The sequence below is a fragment of the Uloborus diversus genome, chromosome 1 (assembly GCF_026930045.1).
Source record: "Uloborus diversus isolate 005 chromosome 1, Udiv.v.3.1, whole genome shotgun sequence".
Classification (NCBI taxonomy): domain Eukaryota; kingdom Metazoa; phylum Arthropoda; class Arachnida; order Araneae; family Uloboridae; genus Uloborus; species Uloborus diversus.
The window spans coordinates 260,599,495-260,617,339 of NC_072731.1; the positions used below are offsets into that span (position 1 = coordinate 260,599,495).

Sequence of the window (17,845 nt, forward strand, 5' to 3'; positions counted from 1 at the left end):
TAAAACTATTTTCGTCCCGAAATGTACTCGAGAGAACTCTTACTGAAACTTCACTTTGACAAATTCAACAGAATCTAATAAAAGTGAAAATGTTTTAGATTGTGCAAAAAAAAAAAAATAATAATAATAATAATAATAATAATTTTTTACAAAGGTCGGTAACATGATAATGAGTGATAGTCTTTCAATGATGAAAAGTAATGAAAGATGTCTAATTTAAAAAATAGCTTTGATCCCACAAATTCAATTCATTTCTGGTGAAATGATTCAATGTTTTTCGTAAAACAATGTTTTTTATGCTACGTAATGTGTACTACAGCCTATATAGAGCTAATATTCTAATGATCAATAGGCAATTTCATTAGTTATTTCCTTTTATATTAAATTTACCTTGACTTCAATCAGTTTGGTATGTATTCTCATTTTCCCAATTGTATTGTTTGCATCAAAAATAAAGATTGCATTAAAAATTTGAGTCAATAAAATTCATAATACACTGAAACACTTTATTACATAAAATAAGAATATTTACATGATTAGTTCATTAGTTTGCTTCCATATCACTACATTTCTTATTGTTGTCAGGGTAACAAATTAATTACAACACTACATTTCACTAGAAATCTGCTCAGATGCAATGATAAATAAATTGGTTAGAGCAATTTTTTTGTCATTTTGAACTGAAAAACATTTGAATTGCAACAAGCAACATTTTGAATTTGATTTTGTGAACAATTGTAGGAGAAAATTGAAAACTTTATTCCCAAATTGTATCCTTTCTTCGAAAAAATGTAAACAATAATTAAATAATATACTATTTCCATTTTAGAACAGTCTCAAATTTCATTCTATGTATTACACTAACTTATATTGCGTAATATAGAATAACATTGCAACTGTAACGAAAACCCTTTAAAGCGGCCACCCATTTTGAACGGCCGAAATTTTGCGGAACGAAGGGGTGGCTGCTCAGAGAGGTTGCGCTGTATAAGGTATATTTGCAGATACTAAGGACATAGACGCCAAAATAAAATTTGATTCATATTGTTTGTTCAATTTATGGTTTAGGCTGCTTTTACGATATCTAACACATTCTGAGAAATTCCTAAAACAGATAGTCCGTGGGACAGTCAACCATATTGTTTCATTCTACGACAATGGAATTGCAAAATGAAAAAAAAACAGCAGGAATGAACAAGAAAATATTCCATGGTTAAAATACTAAAATATCTTGATTCTAAGTTGAGTAGAAAAGAAAGTCATGGTTTTCTTTCTAAATTTTTTGTTTTCATATTTTTAACGTAATGAAAATACGTTTTTAACAATCGTTTCATAGCTGTTGACATCCATCGAACCGGCTGATAATGTTTACGTGAAATAATTCTTAAGTTAAAGCGTTGCTGCTTGGAAGCTTGGTCAAAGCTTTTTTACTATGTATGCGGAATTTAATGAAAAAGAAACGTCATAATTTGTGAAAATACGCATTGCTACAGTATTTCCTAATAAAGATTTCATTTTAAAACATTGCATTGGGTTAAATAGCAGAATCAGCTACAGGTCAGAATGAGCCGACTAACTAGTAAGATCGCAGAACAAGCAGCTCTGACACAGAACATTGCAATCTATAGTATTCTGAGATGCATAATTACAGTGGCTCCCAAAAGTGTTCGTACACCTACGACTTTCAATGAAATATGACCCTATCCACTGGTTAGAATTAATATTTCGGAATAGGTATTTAATTATAAGATCTATGATCAATTTTCAACAAAACTACATGAAATTTTTTTTTTAATTATTTAAACTTAATGATTAATGACCACAAACAAAATACAGTTATTGAGAATATTGAAAATATTGAGTCATTGAAAATAGTGAGTAAATGTCTATTAAAAATAACTTAAATGCATAACATACTGTTTTATGCATATACCATAGCATGCATCATGATATACACGATATTATCAAGAACACAATACTTATATACATGTTACTCATTTGTGTAATGTATGCATACAAAAAGGGCTCGTCTTAAATATGATAAACGTTGAATAGGATACTTTGGGCTGAAATGCATGCTAAGAGTTAAAAAATAAATGAACAAAAATGGCACAACACAGTAAAAAATTGTTTTAAAATAATTTACGAGAGCATTTCGTTTACTGTTACCATCATTTTGCATTGCCTTCTTCGAAACTGGTTGCGTATTCTAAAGAGAGTTGATTGTAGAAACATATATGATTTTTTGAGTAATTTAAAAGTTTTAAAAAAATAATAAAATAAACCTCACAAATTAGTACATACCCGTGTAGGTAAAACTGCATTTAAAGCACCTCTAATCTGGAGACGAGTCCGCACAAAGAATAACCAGTGACTTTCACTAGAGAGACAGTTATGAGAGTTTTCAACATTTTTTTTTTAAATCCAAAATAAATTTCGATACATTTGTATGAATAAGTCGTATGAAATTTTTAAACTTTATGCAGCCACAAGATGTCCCGTGTCAGAGCTTAGTTTGCATAGGAATTCTCAGAAGCTAAAATCTGTACTTATTTTATTAGGTGATTTTTTTACACGTTAAATAGAATTCAGATAGTTTATAGCTAAAGCTTGTTGTCAGAAGATCAGCACACCGCATTTATTTCGCTGTACAGGTTCGTATTTTCTTAGCTCCCTTTTAGCTGCGTTTCTATTTGACAAGGCTAGGGTAAGGTGGGGTCCCGTTGGTTCATGTTCTCTCGTTGACCCGATTAACTTCTCGGTGGACTTGACCTCTACATAAAATGCCACAGTGAAGTGTGAAGTATTGCATACGATGTAATTAAGACTTCGCTTGTTCCTCCTTGTTAAGGAAAGCAGGGAAATCGGAGTACGGTTGTGTGTGCGGGGGGGGGGAGGGGTGAGATGCTAACACATTTTATTTTTTGTTTAATCTTTTATTGGAATGAATGTAACTAAACGGTCTGAAGTTGCATTTTCACGTTGCATCCGTTTCACCAAAGCATTTCTTACGGGGCATCAATTTTTGCGCAGGAGCTCAAATTTCTAAAACATAACATTGAAATATTTGTGACATGGGTTTAAGTTACATCCATAGATCAAATGAAAAACAAATAATGGAATTTTTATTCAAAGTGTATTATACAAAAGAATCAGAGCTCAATTACCAACCAGACCAATTAGGCTGTTGGCCATGGGTCCCCAATTTTTAAGAGCCCCAAAAATACTAAAATTGCTGCAGTTTCTATGTAAGAAAATTAAGGTACTCTCCTGAATTTATCTAGTTTTTCATGTGTACAAGTGTGGGTTGCTTTGAATAAGTGATTTAACACCTGAACACCCCTGAAACTACCACCCCTGATTCTTTATTAATGCTTTTGTTTATAAGGTTTGACTGTAGAGGACCCCCAAAAAATTTCGTTTATTGTCTACATTAGTCGGACCCTGAAAATATTACATACAAAGATCCGATTCGTCACACATCACGCAAAGCGAATATATGCATTGCAAGAACTTACAAGTTGACCGCAATTCGTTGAAGCCTTGTTACTAAACTTACTAGATATTTACTTCATGTAGTGAGTTTTTCTGAATGTAACTAGACTGCCAACTGATTATAGCAGAGCAAACATGCTGGAGGCAGTCCTTGTTTCAGAAGCCTACACTTTGATTTAGAAATGCATAAAATGGAGTTAAAACTGCATAATTTGGGTAAAGCAGCTGAAATTATCTGAAAACTAGAGCTGCTAGAGAAACTTTTAAATTTATTTCTTCGTTTAAACCATTTCTTTAAATTAAAAAAAAAGAAGAATACTCCCCTAAAACAACTCCCGTAGCAGACCAAAAAGGTTATTTTGTTTTTACAACCTCAATGATATAAATCAGCAAAAGTGGAAATAAATAATAATGTTTCTTCCCTCAATGATCAGTAAAAGGGGAAATTTAGGGCGAATTCATTCTGATTAGTAGATGCATTAGTTCGCACAACGCTCAGGGGTCGAACGGCGCGATGACACTTCTTCCAGGCCCACTCAAAGAGAAAAATCGCGGTATCAGTTGCGGTTTTTCAACAGTAGCAAATGAGTACATTAGTTAAAAGAGAAGAACGATTGAACATCTGGAACTCTTCAAATCTTCAGATACAAAAGGCTTTAGAATCTCCATGGGGGGTGTGTCTCCCCGACTCCCGCGAGGAAATGGCAACCCTCCGCCAAGCCAGTTCACCGTTGGCGACGAATTTGTTCCTAAATGTCGGCTTTTGTCCCAAAACATGTTTTCGTTAGTAATTTATTTTCTCTGCGGAGCTTACAAACCGGTCTCGAAGTGAAAGTTCTTCTCCATTATCTATATTCTTTGGTAGAACTTCCGCAGTTATCCCCTCTTTGGATCCGCTTTTACAGTTCTCTTCTCGCTTTTCCTGGTGCCTTTCTTCAAGTTCGAGTTTAAAAAACGGAGGAATTTTCCTGTATGTCTATTCTGAAAAGGTACACTTGGGATTTTGGAGGGGGAACGTTCCCCCAGTTCCCCTCCCGTGGATCCGCGCATGGGTAAGATGAGATAGTATTCCATCATTCCCCTCGTATGATATCTCGACTCACGCCATTTGGCATGTTCACTGTCTACTCAAGTTTTGGTTATCACTAAAATTACATTTAATCAATGTAAATTTATCCTTTAGAGTTGCGGATTACGATTATATGAGAATAAAAACGAGATGGAAAGAAAAATAAACTGCATGCCTTTTCCTTACTATAAACTAACTCCGAAATAAGTAAATGTAATTTTCAATGCCACCAAATGTTTTTCATTTAGGCTTTTTTGCTCTGCATAAGAACTTTGGTTCGCAACCTAGAAATATTTTTGATTTTTTTTTTCGCTTTTTTTTTTGAAATATCTTGATACTAAAAACATAAATTTAGGCTTTATTTAAAAAATCCGTGTCGTTGTACCGTTTTGGTATTAAAAACATGAATTTAGGATGTTTACAAAAATGCATATCGTTGTGTACCATTTTAGTATTAAAAACACGTTTTTGGTGTTTTCACAAAAATATGTACCGTTCTGTATCTCTTTCGCAATTGTTCATCTTAAAAATGCTTTATTTCTAAAAACACGGTTTTATGATTTTTATAAAAATGTGTACCTCTCTGTGTGCCATTTTAGTATGTTAAAAACACACTTTTAGGGTTTTTACAATAATGTGTACCGTTTTGAAGCTTGTACGACAGAAAATTTTTTCTACACACCTGTGAATAAAATTATACCGAACACGGATGTCTGTTTTAATAAATCTACTTTCCTGTCTCCCTATTGTTCACTGTTATTATTCGACATCAATAGTTTACTTTCAAGTGCGCTTTAAATTTCCGTCGCTAGGGAAAACAGCAAAATCTTTTTTAAAGCGAGCACGCAAGCTTTTCTGTTTGCACGACAGTTTCAATCTTTTTCATTGTTATTTTACTAAGTATGTTTTATAAATATTTTCTCCTTGCTAATGCAAAGCGTTCTTTTCTTCCAATTACACGCAGAAAAATCGATTAGGGCCGAATAAGAGATGAGCTTTAATGATTAGTTACTTACCCCACAATGCAATTTATTTTATTCATGTGAGATGGCAACAGTTTTATTTGTGCTAATCTCCGACCGAGGGGTCGTTTATAAGTTCGCGAAATGGAGGACAAGAATAGTAAATAAAAATGCAATATTATTTGTTACCAAATCTACTGCTGAGCCCCTGATCAGTGGAAGACGACCTTGCTTAACGTGCATATACTGCACCATTTTCATCTTCACTTTCACTTTTCTACTTTTCTATCCTTTCTTTTATGTGATTGCTGTAGCATTGTAAAAGGATTTCGTTGCTAAAACAAGCTAACACCGATACGACACTTAGACCCCTGTTTGTGCTCACAGCACATAGCACCAACTATCTCTTCTACAACTAGTTCCGATATTTTCCGTAGATGTCGATTATATGGATAAAAATGCACATAGGTATTTTTGGTACTCCCTATTAGGCCATACACATAGGTATCCCCTATTAAGAAGAACCGTCATACTAGGTGACTTTACCCTACATTTTACAATACAGTAGACCCTTGTTTTACAGGGGTTTATTTTGCGCGGTTTAAGATTTGACAACTTTATCTCATTTTACGCGGATGAGTTTCGGTTTTACGCGGATACGGCAATGCAAACAAATAAAATTCTCTCCTCTTTCAAAATCCAAACCCCTAAAGATTGCAGATTATGAGTAATCAACTGTATTTTCGAATGCTAATAATCGAGCTTTGGCCACTGGAGACATTTTATGCGATTGGTTCCAGAGCTATTTCCCGAAGTAAAGTTATTTAACTCACAGTTCAGAACTCATTGGAAGAACAGCTTTTAGGAGTGACAAAGTTGGCCAAAACCAACGAGGATACCGATGTCGGTGAGGCACAACCAAAGACGTTCACATTGAAACTTTTGAGTAATTCCCTAGACAATAGAAAAATGCTCTTTCTGATTTGTTAGTGAAGAAAGATTCTATCATGGAAATGACGCAAGTGATCATGTATGCGTTAATACTCTGCGAAGAATTACAGAGAAAAATTCTTAATGACTGCCAAAAGGCTATCATAGCCATCTCTTCCTTATAAACAGAAAACAAAATTAATTTATGTTTTCTTGACGCATGTTGTGCATAAAAGTCGATATAAGTACACATTAAACTTATTATACAATTAGTCATCACTAGAATGAAGTATTTTATTATCTACGGAACCAAACCCCTATTTTAACACTAGTATTAGGTTTCAATTTACGCGGCCTTTTCGTGGAACGTAACCCCCGCGTAAAACGAGGATCTACTGTAATTTAGCTTCTAGAAAGTTGCTTTCTTACGCCTGAAGTCAAAGATGTAGCTAATGTTCTTTTCAAGGCATGAAAATACTCCTTGAAGTTTTTAGAGGAGTGCAATTCACTTTGGGGCGATAAAATGTAAAACCATAACTAGTGATTAATTCCATTGAAAAAAAATCTTTACATGGATGAAGTGGAAGCTGGGAGGGAAATTGAAGTTGTATGCTATTTTGGCTAAAAATGTCTGACATTTTGAATTTAAAAAAAAATCGAATTTAATGTTTAAAACTATCCGATTGCCTAAATAATAAGTTTTTATTTTCAACGACAAAAAATGAAAATATGCTTGACTAAAGTTTTGTTGCGCATTTCTGATTTCCACACATTTGCAGGGACGTTAACAATATCTCTGCTTAATTAAATGTGCACTTTAAATTCTTTTATTTACTTATTTCCCTTGAAGTCCTCTCTCTTCTAACCTCATCAAACATAGCCTAAAAGTGCATTATTAGTCTTTCAATTTCGAAAGTTTTCCAAAGGACAGTACCTCCCCTCTTCTCTAGCATCTAGAGCTTAAAGTTTCGTTTTTAAAACTTCAATATCAAAAAAATCTCTTGCGAATAGTCTCAGAACCCTGAACCTTCTCTTAACATCATTAGAAATGAGCTAAAATACCTTTTTAGGGCTTCAATTTCAAAAACCTTTCAATGGAGGGTACCCAAACTGTCACCCTTTCCCTGATGTTAAGAGTGAAATTGCACCTTTAAAATTCCGTTTTCGAAAACTTCCGAAAAAGATTGCTACCACTCCTCTCTACTGACTGAGAGTCTCTAAAGATAACTTACTAAAATTACTTTCTGAACTTCAAAAAAAAATTTTTTTTTAAACTAAAATTGATTTTAAGTTAAAAAAAAAAATTCAAGAGGGAACCTCGAACCTTCTCCCCCCCCCCCCTGTCCTCCATTATTTTCTTCTACTGTTGCCAAATAATGGCTTCTCGTTTGGTGACGTAAAGGCATCCTCCGAACAAGAACAAAGATAGCCAAAAATTGCGTTTTCAAATTTCATGGTCGAAAAATTCCCTAAGAGAGCCCCTGATTCTACCCCATTACCTTAACATCACCAACGATAACTTAAAATTCTTCCAAAAATAACCTGAAATTGACTTCAGTTTTGAAAAATACATCGGGAATGAAATCCGTCCTTTTCCACCTAAGATTATAAGATGCAACTTAAAATTTCATTATAGGACTTCAATATCGAAAATTTTCCTGGAGGGAGCCACTAGAAGCCTTGAAGTCACCAAAGGCATTTTTAAACTGTCTTATATTGCCTTTAAATGCTGTAATATTTTGTGAAAAAAATATTTAAAAAAATCTCTCTCTAATTAAGGTGAGGTTTTTCCCCACATTTTTTTCCCTCTAATGGGAGCCCTGAATCTAAAGAGGAAATGCACTTCATCAAAATTTCCTTTCTATGAAATATTCAGTTTACAACTGTAAAAGAAAAGAAAAAACATATTCCTCAATAAAATCTGAAATCCTGCTTTCATTGAAAACATGCAAAAGCAGGGAAAAAGTTCTGAATTTTCTAGAGTTGATATTTGATTAATATCTGATTTCAACGTTCCGCTAGCATTTTGCATGAAAAAAATAAAAGTAAGTATTTTATATTGGGCTGTGGAGTCGGACTGATTTTGAGGTAAAGCAGTCGGTGTTGACAGCCGAAGTTTTAAAATTTCAAGAGTCGGAGTCAGAGTTTGGTAATTTTCCCTCAAAGTCCGCCTAGCCGGTTCTAGCGGAGTCGAAGAGGGACTCATTGCGGAGTGAAGGAGTCGGAGTCAATTAGGCTCTAAAATTCCCGGAGTCGAAGTCGGAACCACGGAACTGGAGTCAGTCATGTTTTCTCCGACTCCGCAGCGAAGATATTATGAAATGATTAATAATTTGTGGTTTCAAACAAACGTCTTGTGGAGAGAAGAGACTATGTATCCCTTTCTTTCATCTAAACACTGCTGCTCTCCTCGAAGCCTAATGAAGAGAAATAAACGCACATGTTTATGTTGTTATTGTGGATGAATGTTTCATCATTTTCTAATGTTTCTGTGTGTACTTATGGGTCTTTTCTGCTTTCTTCTGTGATATTCAGATTTGTTCTCTCTTCTCGTTGAACAATCATGCGAAATGCGGGATGTATCTTCGCTTTAAGAAGTTTATTACAAAGTTCGAGAGTGCGTTGTTCTACCCAAAACAAGCTATGTACAAATCATGATTTTAAACGTACATCCGTGAAACGTTTATCATCCAGTTTACAGTCATCTCTTCAAAATGCTACCGAAACTGGTAAATAATTTTGCAAGAAATTATTTGATTATCAGGGGTGATTGTGTTCCGGTATTTTACCGAATTTCCGGTATTTTCGGACGTATTTCCGGTATTTTTATGTCCTAAAATACCGGAATTATGTGGGTTTGTTTTTTGTTTTTTTGTTATGCTTTTATCTCCCTACCTCCGCAATCTTTTTAAATTATATAATACTCATCAAATATACCTGCAAGAGCCTTAAGATGACACCTATCCCTTAAGATGGACAAATGTCAAGATAATTTGTATAACACCAGCTCAAAAGTAACTTTGTAACCCATTAAAATTTTAATCAAATGTACACACACTATTTTGACTCAGAACTATTTAATACATTTAATACTATGGCAAAGATGCACTTAAGTAATAGGGGCCAAAGATTACTCCCCCACCCCCCCCCCCCCCCCCCCCGTTCTCGCTTTAAAACTTTCAGGTATTTTTTGATGAATTCACAATCACCCCTGGATTATGGTATTTTATTCCTCAAAAAGTTTCATTGTATGATTATGTAATGTTTCTGTGAAGAATGAGATATCAAATAGGCGATCAGTTATTTAAAGCTAAAAGTGACATAATTGTAAAGTGCTCTAATTTTTTTAATTAAAATCCAAAATGTTTTTGAGATAGAAGGGGTTCAATTCAAGGTTAACTTAACTCATGAAGCAAGATGTCTTACACCCCCCACAAGATTTGAACTTTTGTAGGGTGTATGTATGCTACTTGCGGTACTGTTTGACTTGTATTTATGTCAATGAATAATGCAAGAATTACTTCTTTTTTAACACGTTTTTATTAGCTTCACCTGTATGTATGTATGTATCTTGTAACGGAATCTTGCAAATCAAATTTCTCCCAATTCCTGCGATCGATCAGATTTTTTTGAAATTTGACTCGCGGCCTCTGACCCGATGGCAATGTAATATTCTATAATCAATTTCATTAATTAACTATTAACTTGTTAGTTTATTCCAATTTCATTAAAATTAAGTACAACATCCTTTTATACATATACATACTCAACAATGTTAAATTTAACAAATATTGGAATGACATAAGTGAAAATTTACAGATAACACACATTTAACATTCAATTTCACTATATACGGAAGAAAATAATTTTGCTCAATAAGGGAAAAAAAAAGTGCAAATAGTAATTCAATATAAAAAAAATATCCAAAAAAAAAAATGTTTGTGGTCAATTAGAAAATAAATAAGTTCAGTAATTTTCTTTTTTGCTGCAGGAAATCAATAATCTTATACATATAAAATCTGAGTATCTATCTATCTATCTATGTCCAAGCTTCTTCTCCCGAACGACAGTGAACTGACCATCGAACCAGGTATCGATGGATTCGTCATCTTCCCGTCTTCATGTTTGGCTATTTAACATAATCCTCCGATAATAATTAGCGGAGATATCAATTAAAAACTATTAATTATGACTCTTAGATTTCAAAATAAAATCCATATTTTTCGAAGGCTTTCCTCCATTCAAATTATTATTCAGTGCTTCAACTCAACTTTCCGGATGAACGCTTTTATTAAAATTTACAGCGTGAAGAAAATCATTGAGATGAAAGATCTGTTGCCATTTCTTTTTCTCGAATATGAACAGGTAAAATTCTTGTTTTTGTTTTGAGGCTTTTCCTGTAATCAGGGGATTTAAATTGTTTACTTTTTTGGTGGGTTTTCCGCAATCTGCCGCAAAACTACACTGACTTTTTTTTTTGGTTCAAGCCTGAGTGTTGAACTCGCGTCACTTGACATAACTTTTATTTTTGAGGTGGACCGTGCAAAGCCGGGCGACGCAGCTAGTAGTATTTTTATGTCTTGAGTCCAAAAACCTGAAGAATGAAGATAGAATGAGGAAGTGTGAATATAATGTTGTGTGTATGTACGAAAGTCACTGATAATTTTTCTATTTTGATTTATTGAATTTCAAGGAATGCACAAAAAATAGATTTTAGGGGAGGTTGCATATCTCATCTCATATTGCAAAATAATTTCCTCACTAGTTAAGGATTGATAGATAAAATGTTAGAGACATTTTTTTTTAAAAAAAGTCATCAGGAGAACTCTTGAACCAATTTAAAACACTGTGTTTTCTCAAGACTTTTATTTATATTAGATTTATAATGTCTCAGATTGCTTTTCTCCAGAAACTTGACAATGTGATGTTATACTATGAAAATCCAGAAAATTTCTTTTAAATATATTTTTAGTCACCAGATAGTATTATACGACATTTTCAGGCATGCAGTGGTCATGCTTGTGCTTGTGCTAAATCTAAAAAATATTCACTGCAACAGAAAAATTAACAACAAAGTCTTTTTTCACTCCTTATAGAAAGTATTGAATCAAACAAGAGTTTTCTACCGTGTATTAAGCATCATGGCTGAAATTGTACCCCCTTCATTTTTAACAGGATTTTACTCATGTTCCATTGTACCTTTGAAATTTAAATTTTGTTTGAATATTTATTACAATGTAGATAAATTATTATATTATTTTTGGTTGTTGTTAAATATAGAATCTATTTTATGGAAGAACTGATCTATCCATTTCATCAATGTAAAATGTAACTTTTCAAATATTACTTAGGAATGGGTTTTGGAAGCTCAAAATATTCCTTCAAATCTTTAATAATGTGTTTTAGCTACTTAATGTTTTTGTGAACGATTTGATCGCTATAAATTTTGTAGTCTAAACATTTCAACCATCTAATGAAAGATCAGAATACGCTGAGTCTAGCCCAGAAAGTAATGAAAACTATCACCTGATTCAACATCACTAGGGCGATTTTCAAAAAAATGTCCTGTGCGTAAAGCTAAGTTTTTTATTTTTTCCAGCTAACCAAAGGCTTCAAAAAATAATGCTGTTGGAGAATGATACATTCTTTAATATACTATCAAAGCATAATAGTTAATCCCATATTTAATTAATAGTTACTTGAACAAAATTAAAAACTTAGCATTACCCACTGGACATATTTTCAAGAATGGACCACCATCAGACATATTCCTTTGAACATACTGAGGAATCTCATCATAAATTGCAACTCAGAAAAGCATAACATACTTGAAAACGCTTGCTTATGAGCACCTCAAATTTCAACTTGTCTTTTTTTGGAACTAATCCCCTCCCACTTTATCAAATGGTCAAAGGTTTCAAAAATCTCTGCGTAAGGTCTGTTGAATGCGACAGGCTTTTTTTGGAATAGGTTGTTGCAGTTTTAGAAATGAACTATTTTGCAATAGCAGATACCAGTGATGGGCTGACATCTGCCCAGCATTTAAGGTTTTGAGAAGATTGCTCTAAGTTGTGACATTTACTTCACAGATGAATTTTGTCTCATATAGTACTGTATTGTTACGGTGTTTATTAATTGAGTGTTTCACTATTTTTTAATAATATTTATTGTGAATTTTTCTCAGAGTGAATCCAAAGCTGTAACTAAGCTTAAAAAGTGTCTAATCTCCTTTTTTCTCCCCTTTTCTTTTTTTAAAGATATCAAGCAACAAGCTGATGTACTTCCAGAGCCCAAAAGAATTCTTTGGAAACTCGTCAACGACGCTTTTGCAGCTACTCAAAAGTCGGAAATAAAACCAACAGTAACTGTTCAACAGATTGCACATGGTAATTTTTCTCACTATATTTAAATTATAATTGTTATAAAACCAGGAGCTTCCAATCTATGGGACCTATCTCAACAGGGAGGCATGCAAAAATCCTAAGGGGGCACACAAGTGTTGCTAACATATTTTTTTTTTATTAAATCAGCAAAATATCCTTACTATGGTATTTGAGTTTGAGCACCCATATTCAATTATTTTAATATTAATTTTGAACTGTTTCTTATATGTAGTAGAACTGTTGACCCACATATTATAATGTAATAAATAAATATATTTTGGTGCAAAACTATTTAATATAATGTATTACCATTTTATTATATAAATTTTTTGTTTTAAGCTCATTAAATATATTAACACTAGGAATGCATTTATAAAATTAGATTTTTTGAAAGTTCGGGGGGGGGGGGGGGCAGAACAATATATGAGCCGCTCAGAAGCCAATGCGGTTAAGTCCAAAACACAAAAATTGAGAAAATTAATGTTTTTTGATACATTAGTTTTTAAAATTCTTGGTTTATTAATTTAGTTATAAAAGTGTATAAAATCTTTTTTCGAAGTTTAAACTCTGCAAAAAAACAAGATATGTACAGGATGTGTAAATAAAAACGTAAGTATTTATTGAAATAATGACAGCATCTTAAAAATTTTAGGACTTATACCTTTTGGCAGCTGAAAAAGATAAGAAATTTATGTAAAAATAATAAAATAACATTTATTGTCATAAGTTTTATGTTTATTCATCATAACAAACACCGTCTTCTTCCGAGTTATTTAAATGTAAATCTCGATCTCCAAGTGTTGTCCTTAATGTCCTGTAAAAGTCGTGTTTAATTGGAGGTATATACTTTAATAAACATATGATGTCTTTTTTTGTTTCCCTTGAAATTGTTCTGCTATTAGCAGGGGCGCCGACTTGCAAAAATTATTGGGGGGGCTAAACGTCACCGGTGATCCAGGGGCTATGTAATCCCACGGACCCCCCCCCCCCTCCGCCCTTTTCCAAAATAAATATATAAAAGTTTAGATTTTTGAACTTTGAAAATGCCAATTTACATATTTTCTGATTTATACAAACAAACAATATGTGGCAAAGCATTTTCAAGGTCAATCTAAGAATTGGTACGCAAATTTTCTGGTTCAGTTAGATCATGTAACTTGTCTTCAGTGAGCGGCATTTTTAAAATTCTATATTGAGGGAAGTCGTCGTGCAGTGATATAATGTAGGACACTTGACTTGCATGGAAGGGCACTCCCAGTGGCGCCTACCCACGAAAAATTGGTAGGGTGGGGGGGCATACCACGGGTCTAACCCCGGGAAATTTTCTAAATTGGAGATGGAAAAAGTAATTTTTACAGTTTTTTAAGCATTTTAGAGCAATATATTATCAACATTGGAATCCCGAAAACTTTACTCTTGCTAACTCGACACACGTTTTGGCTTTGAAAAAAAAAAAAAAACACTTGTACGGTATTTTCGTAAAAAGTTATTTTATAGTATAATAATTTTGTTTTTAGACTATTGCAGAACAGTGAATATATATCTATAAAAAGATTCAAATTATATTTAAATAAATGTTAAATTATCATTAAAAAATAAATCATAATATATTGCTGTCGCACTTGAATTAATAAGTGAAATAGCTAATTTAAGCTTGCTTTGAATAAGGCTCAGAATTCATTAAATAAAAATAATATCCCAAAGTTAATTTGTTTAATATTAGTTAATAAAGTTAATATAGTATGTAAATAGCCGGTTTTTATAGAGTCTTATAACCTAAAAATATTTAAGTATTTGAAAAAAAAAAACTAATGCAGTACTATAGTAATACGGGAATAATGTAATAGTAGGTACTAATGTTTCGAAATTTTAATCTAACATTGTGTATGTAGTTAATTCTCTATTTTACAGAGATTTTTAAAGATGCTCTAAACACCAATAGAAGGGTGTTTTTAGTAAGGTGCTGGGCTGTCTTTAGAAAAATGCAAATGTCAACCGCCTGACTAGATTACTGAATTTGAAGTCGTAGATGCCTTGTCAAATATTCAATTCATCCAAAATATCTTGGTGGTTATGAAGAACAGCCAAATTGTTCAATCGCTTCTCCTTTTCAGTAAGCCTGCTTTTTACTGTAATAATTGGTTTAAGTCATTACGGAATGCATTTTACAAGGTAACTATCTCCAAACAACTAAAATAAAAAATACTAAGACAAATTTGAGTTTAGAAAGCATTAAATAGTTAATAATTTTCTTAAATTATTGGGGGGGCTCTGCCCCCTCAAAAATTTTTTTGAGGGGGCTCGGGCCCCCTCAGGCCCCATGGAGTCGGCGCCACTGGCTATTAGGATATAATATAGGTTGAGTTATTTTTTTTTTAATTTACTAGCCTACCTATTTTTTTTTTTTTTTAATCATATACATGAAAGGTATCAAAATTGTATTTGAACTTAATGCTGCTTGGGTTTGACCTTTCCAATTTTATCCATCTCATATTAAGCCAATTGGCTGTTAGTCCAGATTTTTTTTTTTCTGTTGGTAACAGCTTCTTCTAATGGTTTTGTGGAAAGAAATTCTTGTGAATTCATTTCGACAGCTCTGAAAGGGTTCTTTCTTTTACTATTTTGTATTATATGATACCAGTTACTAGGGTTATAAACATACGGAATTTTTTTATTTATTTATTTTTTTATTTATTTTTTTGCATAAGCTTCTATAACTGCAAAATCAGCATCATTGGGCAAATACGTAACTGTGCCCATTTAATAAAAAATTAAGCTCAATTGATTCAGCTTTTATATATTCACTCTGAACCAATTTCAGTAAACTTAACACAGTTTTTATATTTCGATTCTGTCCTGAACATGAATCTGAATACATTATAATTTTTTGAAAATCCTTTGTGTACAATTTAATGTGTTTAGTTAAGCACGATGACATTTCTTGTGAACGCCGTGATGCTTGAGTTATAGGCCAAACATACATCTAGCCCTCGTTAGTCCTGAATTTAAGTATCTGCGTCTGGGATTATGACTTCTTGTACTATGAATTTCTTGTTTTTCGGTGTTGCCAACAAATATCGAAAGAAGAAGAATAATTTAATTTTTATTTCAAAGTTTATCGTAAAAAATATTGATAAAAGTTGGACTTATTCACAATGGCTTCTGAAATTATTATACAATATATTCAGAAGCTATTAAAAAAGGGCTGTCTAACCTAGAAAAAAGTAACCAACGAGTAAATCCTTTAATAACTAAGAAGATTATTATTTATTTCATCAAAATTTCCAAAAATCAGAAAATATCAAAAAATGGACTTAACCGCATTGGCTTCTGAGCGGCTCAAATGTATGAAAAAAGGAGGGCAGAAATATATATAAAAAGTTTGGGAACCACTGCTTTAAATCAACCAAATGCTGAATCCATGAAATACATATTTATAAGAATTTCTCCAAGAAATGTTGAGAAGTTACTTAATTATTCAATTTTGTGAAAATAGGTTTGAATTAGTCAGAGAATTTTGAATGATTTTTCATGAAATGAAACAAGAAATTACAAAATTGTTAGTGTTGAGAAAGTTTTAAAATGGCATAAAAATTGTTTTATTAGTATTTGAAATGATATAATAAAAAGAGTTTGGATATTTATGCCCCCATTGTTTTTTTTTTTTCCTTTTCTTTACAACTCTTTTCATTCCTTTATTTTTTTTATTTTTCTAGATTCTCCAATGTTTTCATATATATACATATTTGAATAGGTATATACATTAAAAAATTATATTTTTCTCTTCTTTTAAAAATGTATCCCAAGCGAACGGATATAAGCAGACCTTAATCAAAAATGACTTTGGAATTATGTAGTTTCAATGTGTGGCCATATTTATTTGTTTACTTATATTTTTTTCTAGGGAACGAACGACTATGGAAAGTTAAACTAAATATGAATTGGCCAGAAAGATTTGAAGTTGAGGGTAAAGCAGCAAGGAAATTAGAAGCTGAGAATTTAGCTTATCAGCATGCCATCCAGAAGATGAAGGTAGTTTTTCTAAATATTTTTTCTCCCTATTCCTCAATATGATGCACAAACTATAATCTTCTTTACTAATAATAAAGCTGAAAGTCTCTCTTTCCGGATCTCTCTCTCTCTCTGTCAGGATCTCTGTGATCCGATTTTCATGAAATTTGGCACAGAATCAGTTTATAGCACAGGGGTGTGCACCTCGAAGCGATTTTTCGAACATTCGATTCTGTTCTTTTTCTATTCCAATTTTAAGAACATTTTCCCGAGCAAAATTATCATAAGATGGACGAATAAATCACGAACTTATCATAACGTGGAACCGTAACATGGGCAAGCCAATTGGTGAGAAATTCACCATACATTATTTGTAGGCGAACCAAAAGACCTTTTAATTTTCTACTATGGACAAAGTTGTGCGGGTGCCACTAGTAAATAAATAAATAAATAATAACTATAATCCTTTGGCAGATCTTTCCCTTCATCCATGATTACAAAAAATTTAAACTACAGTATTAGCTGCCTTTATATTGTGTGTATAAAAACTTCTTACATCATGTGTCTATTCATTTATTTTATCTGTTCAAGGTTCAAAATTTATGTTAAAAGGTTTTACATGTCTCAGTTTTGCAAATTCTTTGAAATAGGATTGTTCTCTTTAATGTAAGAAAAAATTGCTTGAATTTATAATGTTTCTTGTAAAAAGGTTTATTAATTGAAGAAATTTTGAAGTTTAAGGCAAAAAAGTACTAGGTAAAAGTTCATATCTGTCTCACACTTTGAGAGGAGGACTTTGGTATTGTTTTCATGTTAATGAATGATTTTAAAGACATAATTTGCTTCTAGAAACCAGCAGGGGTGCAGAAAATGTTTTTACTGCCAACATTTCCCCCAGTCCATATGAAAATTTTCCCAAAATTTACAATATGTTTTATGTTTCAGATAAAAATTCATTCCTATTACTATAGGTATAGATAATTTTGGAGAAGAAA

At 32.6% G+C, this 17,845-nt stretch overlaps 1 protein-coding gene across 1 annotated transcript in view; it reads left to right on the forward strand.

Annotated features, from left to right (window-relative positions):
• Window positions 1–8,881: 8,881 nt before the first annotated feature.
• LOC129234247 (ATP-dependent RNA helicase DHX30-like) overlaps window positions 8,882–17,845 on the forward strand; it is an 89,446-nt gene continuing 80,482 nt past the window's right edge. Inside the window, exons 1-3 of the mRNA XM_054868228.1 lie at window positions 8,882–9,185; window positions 12,714–12,842; window positions 16,744–16,871. Coding sequence (XP_054724203.1) covers window positions 9,020–9,185; window positions 12,714–12,842; window positions 16,744–16,871 — 423 coding nt within the window. The 5' untranslated portion in view covers window positions 8,882–9,019. The remainder of the gene's footprint in view (window positions 9,186–12,713; window positions 12,843–16,743; window positions 16,872–17,845) is intronic.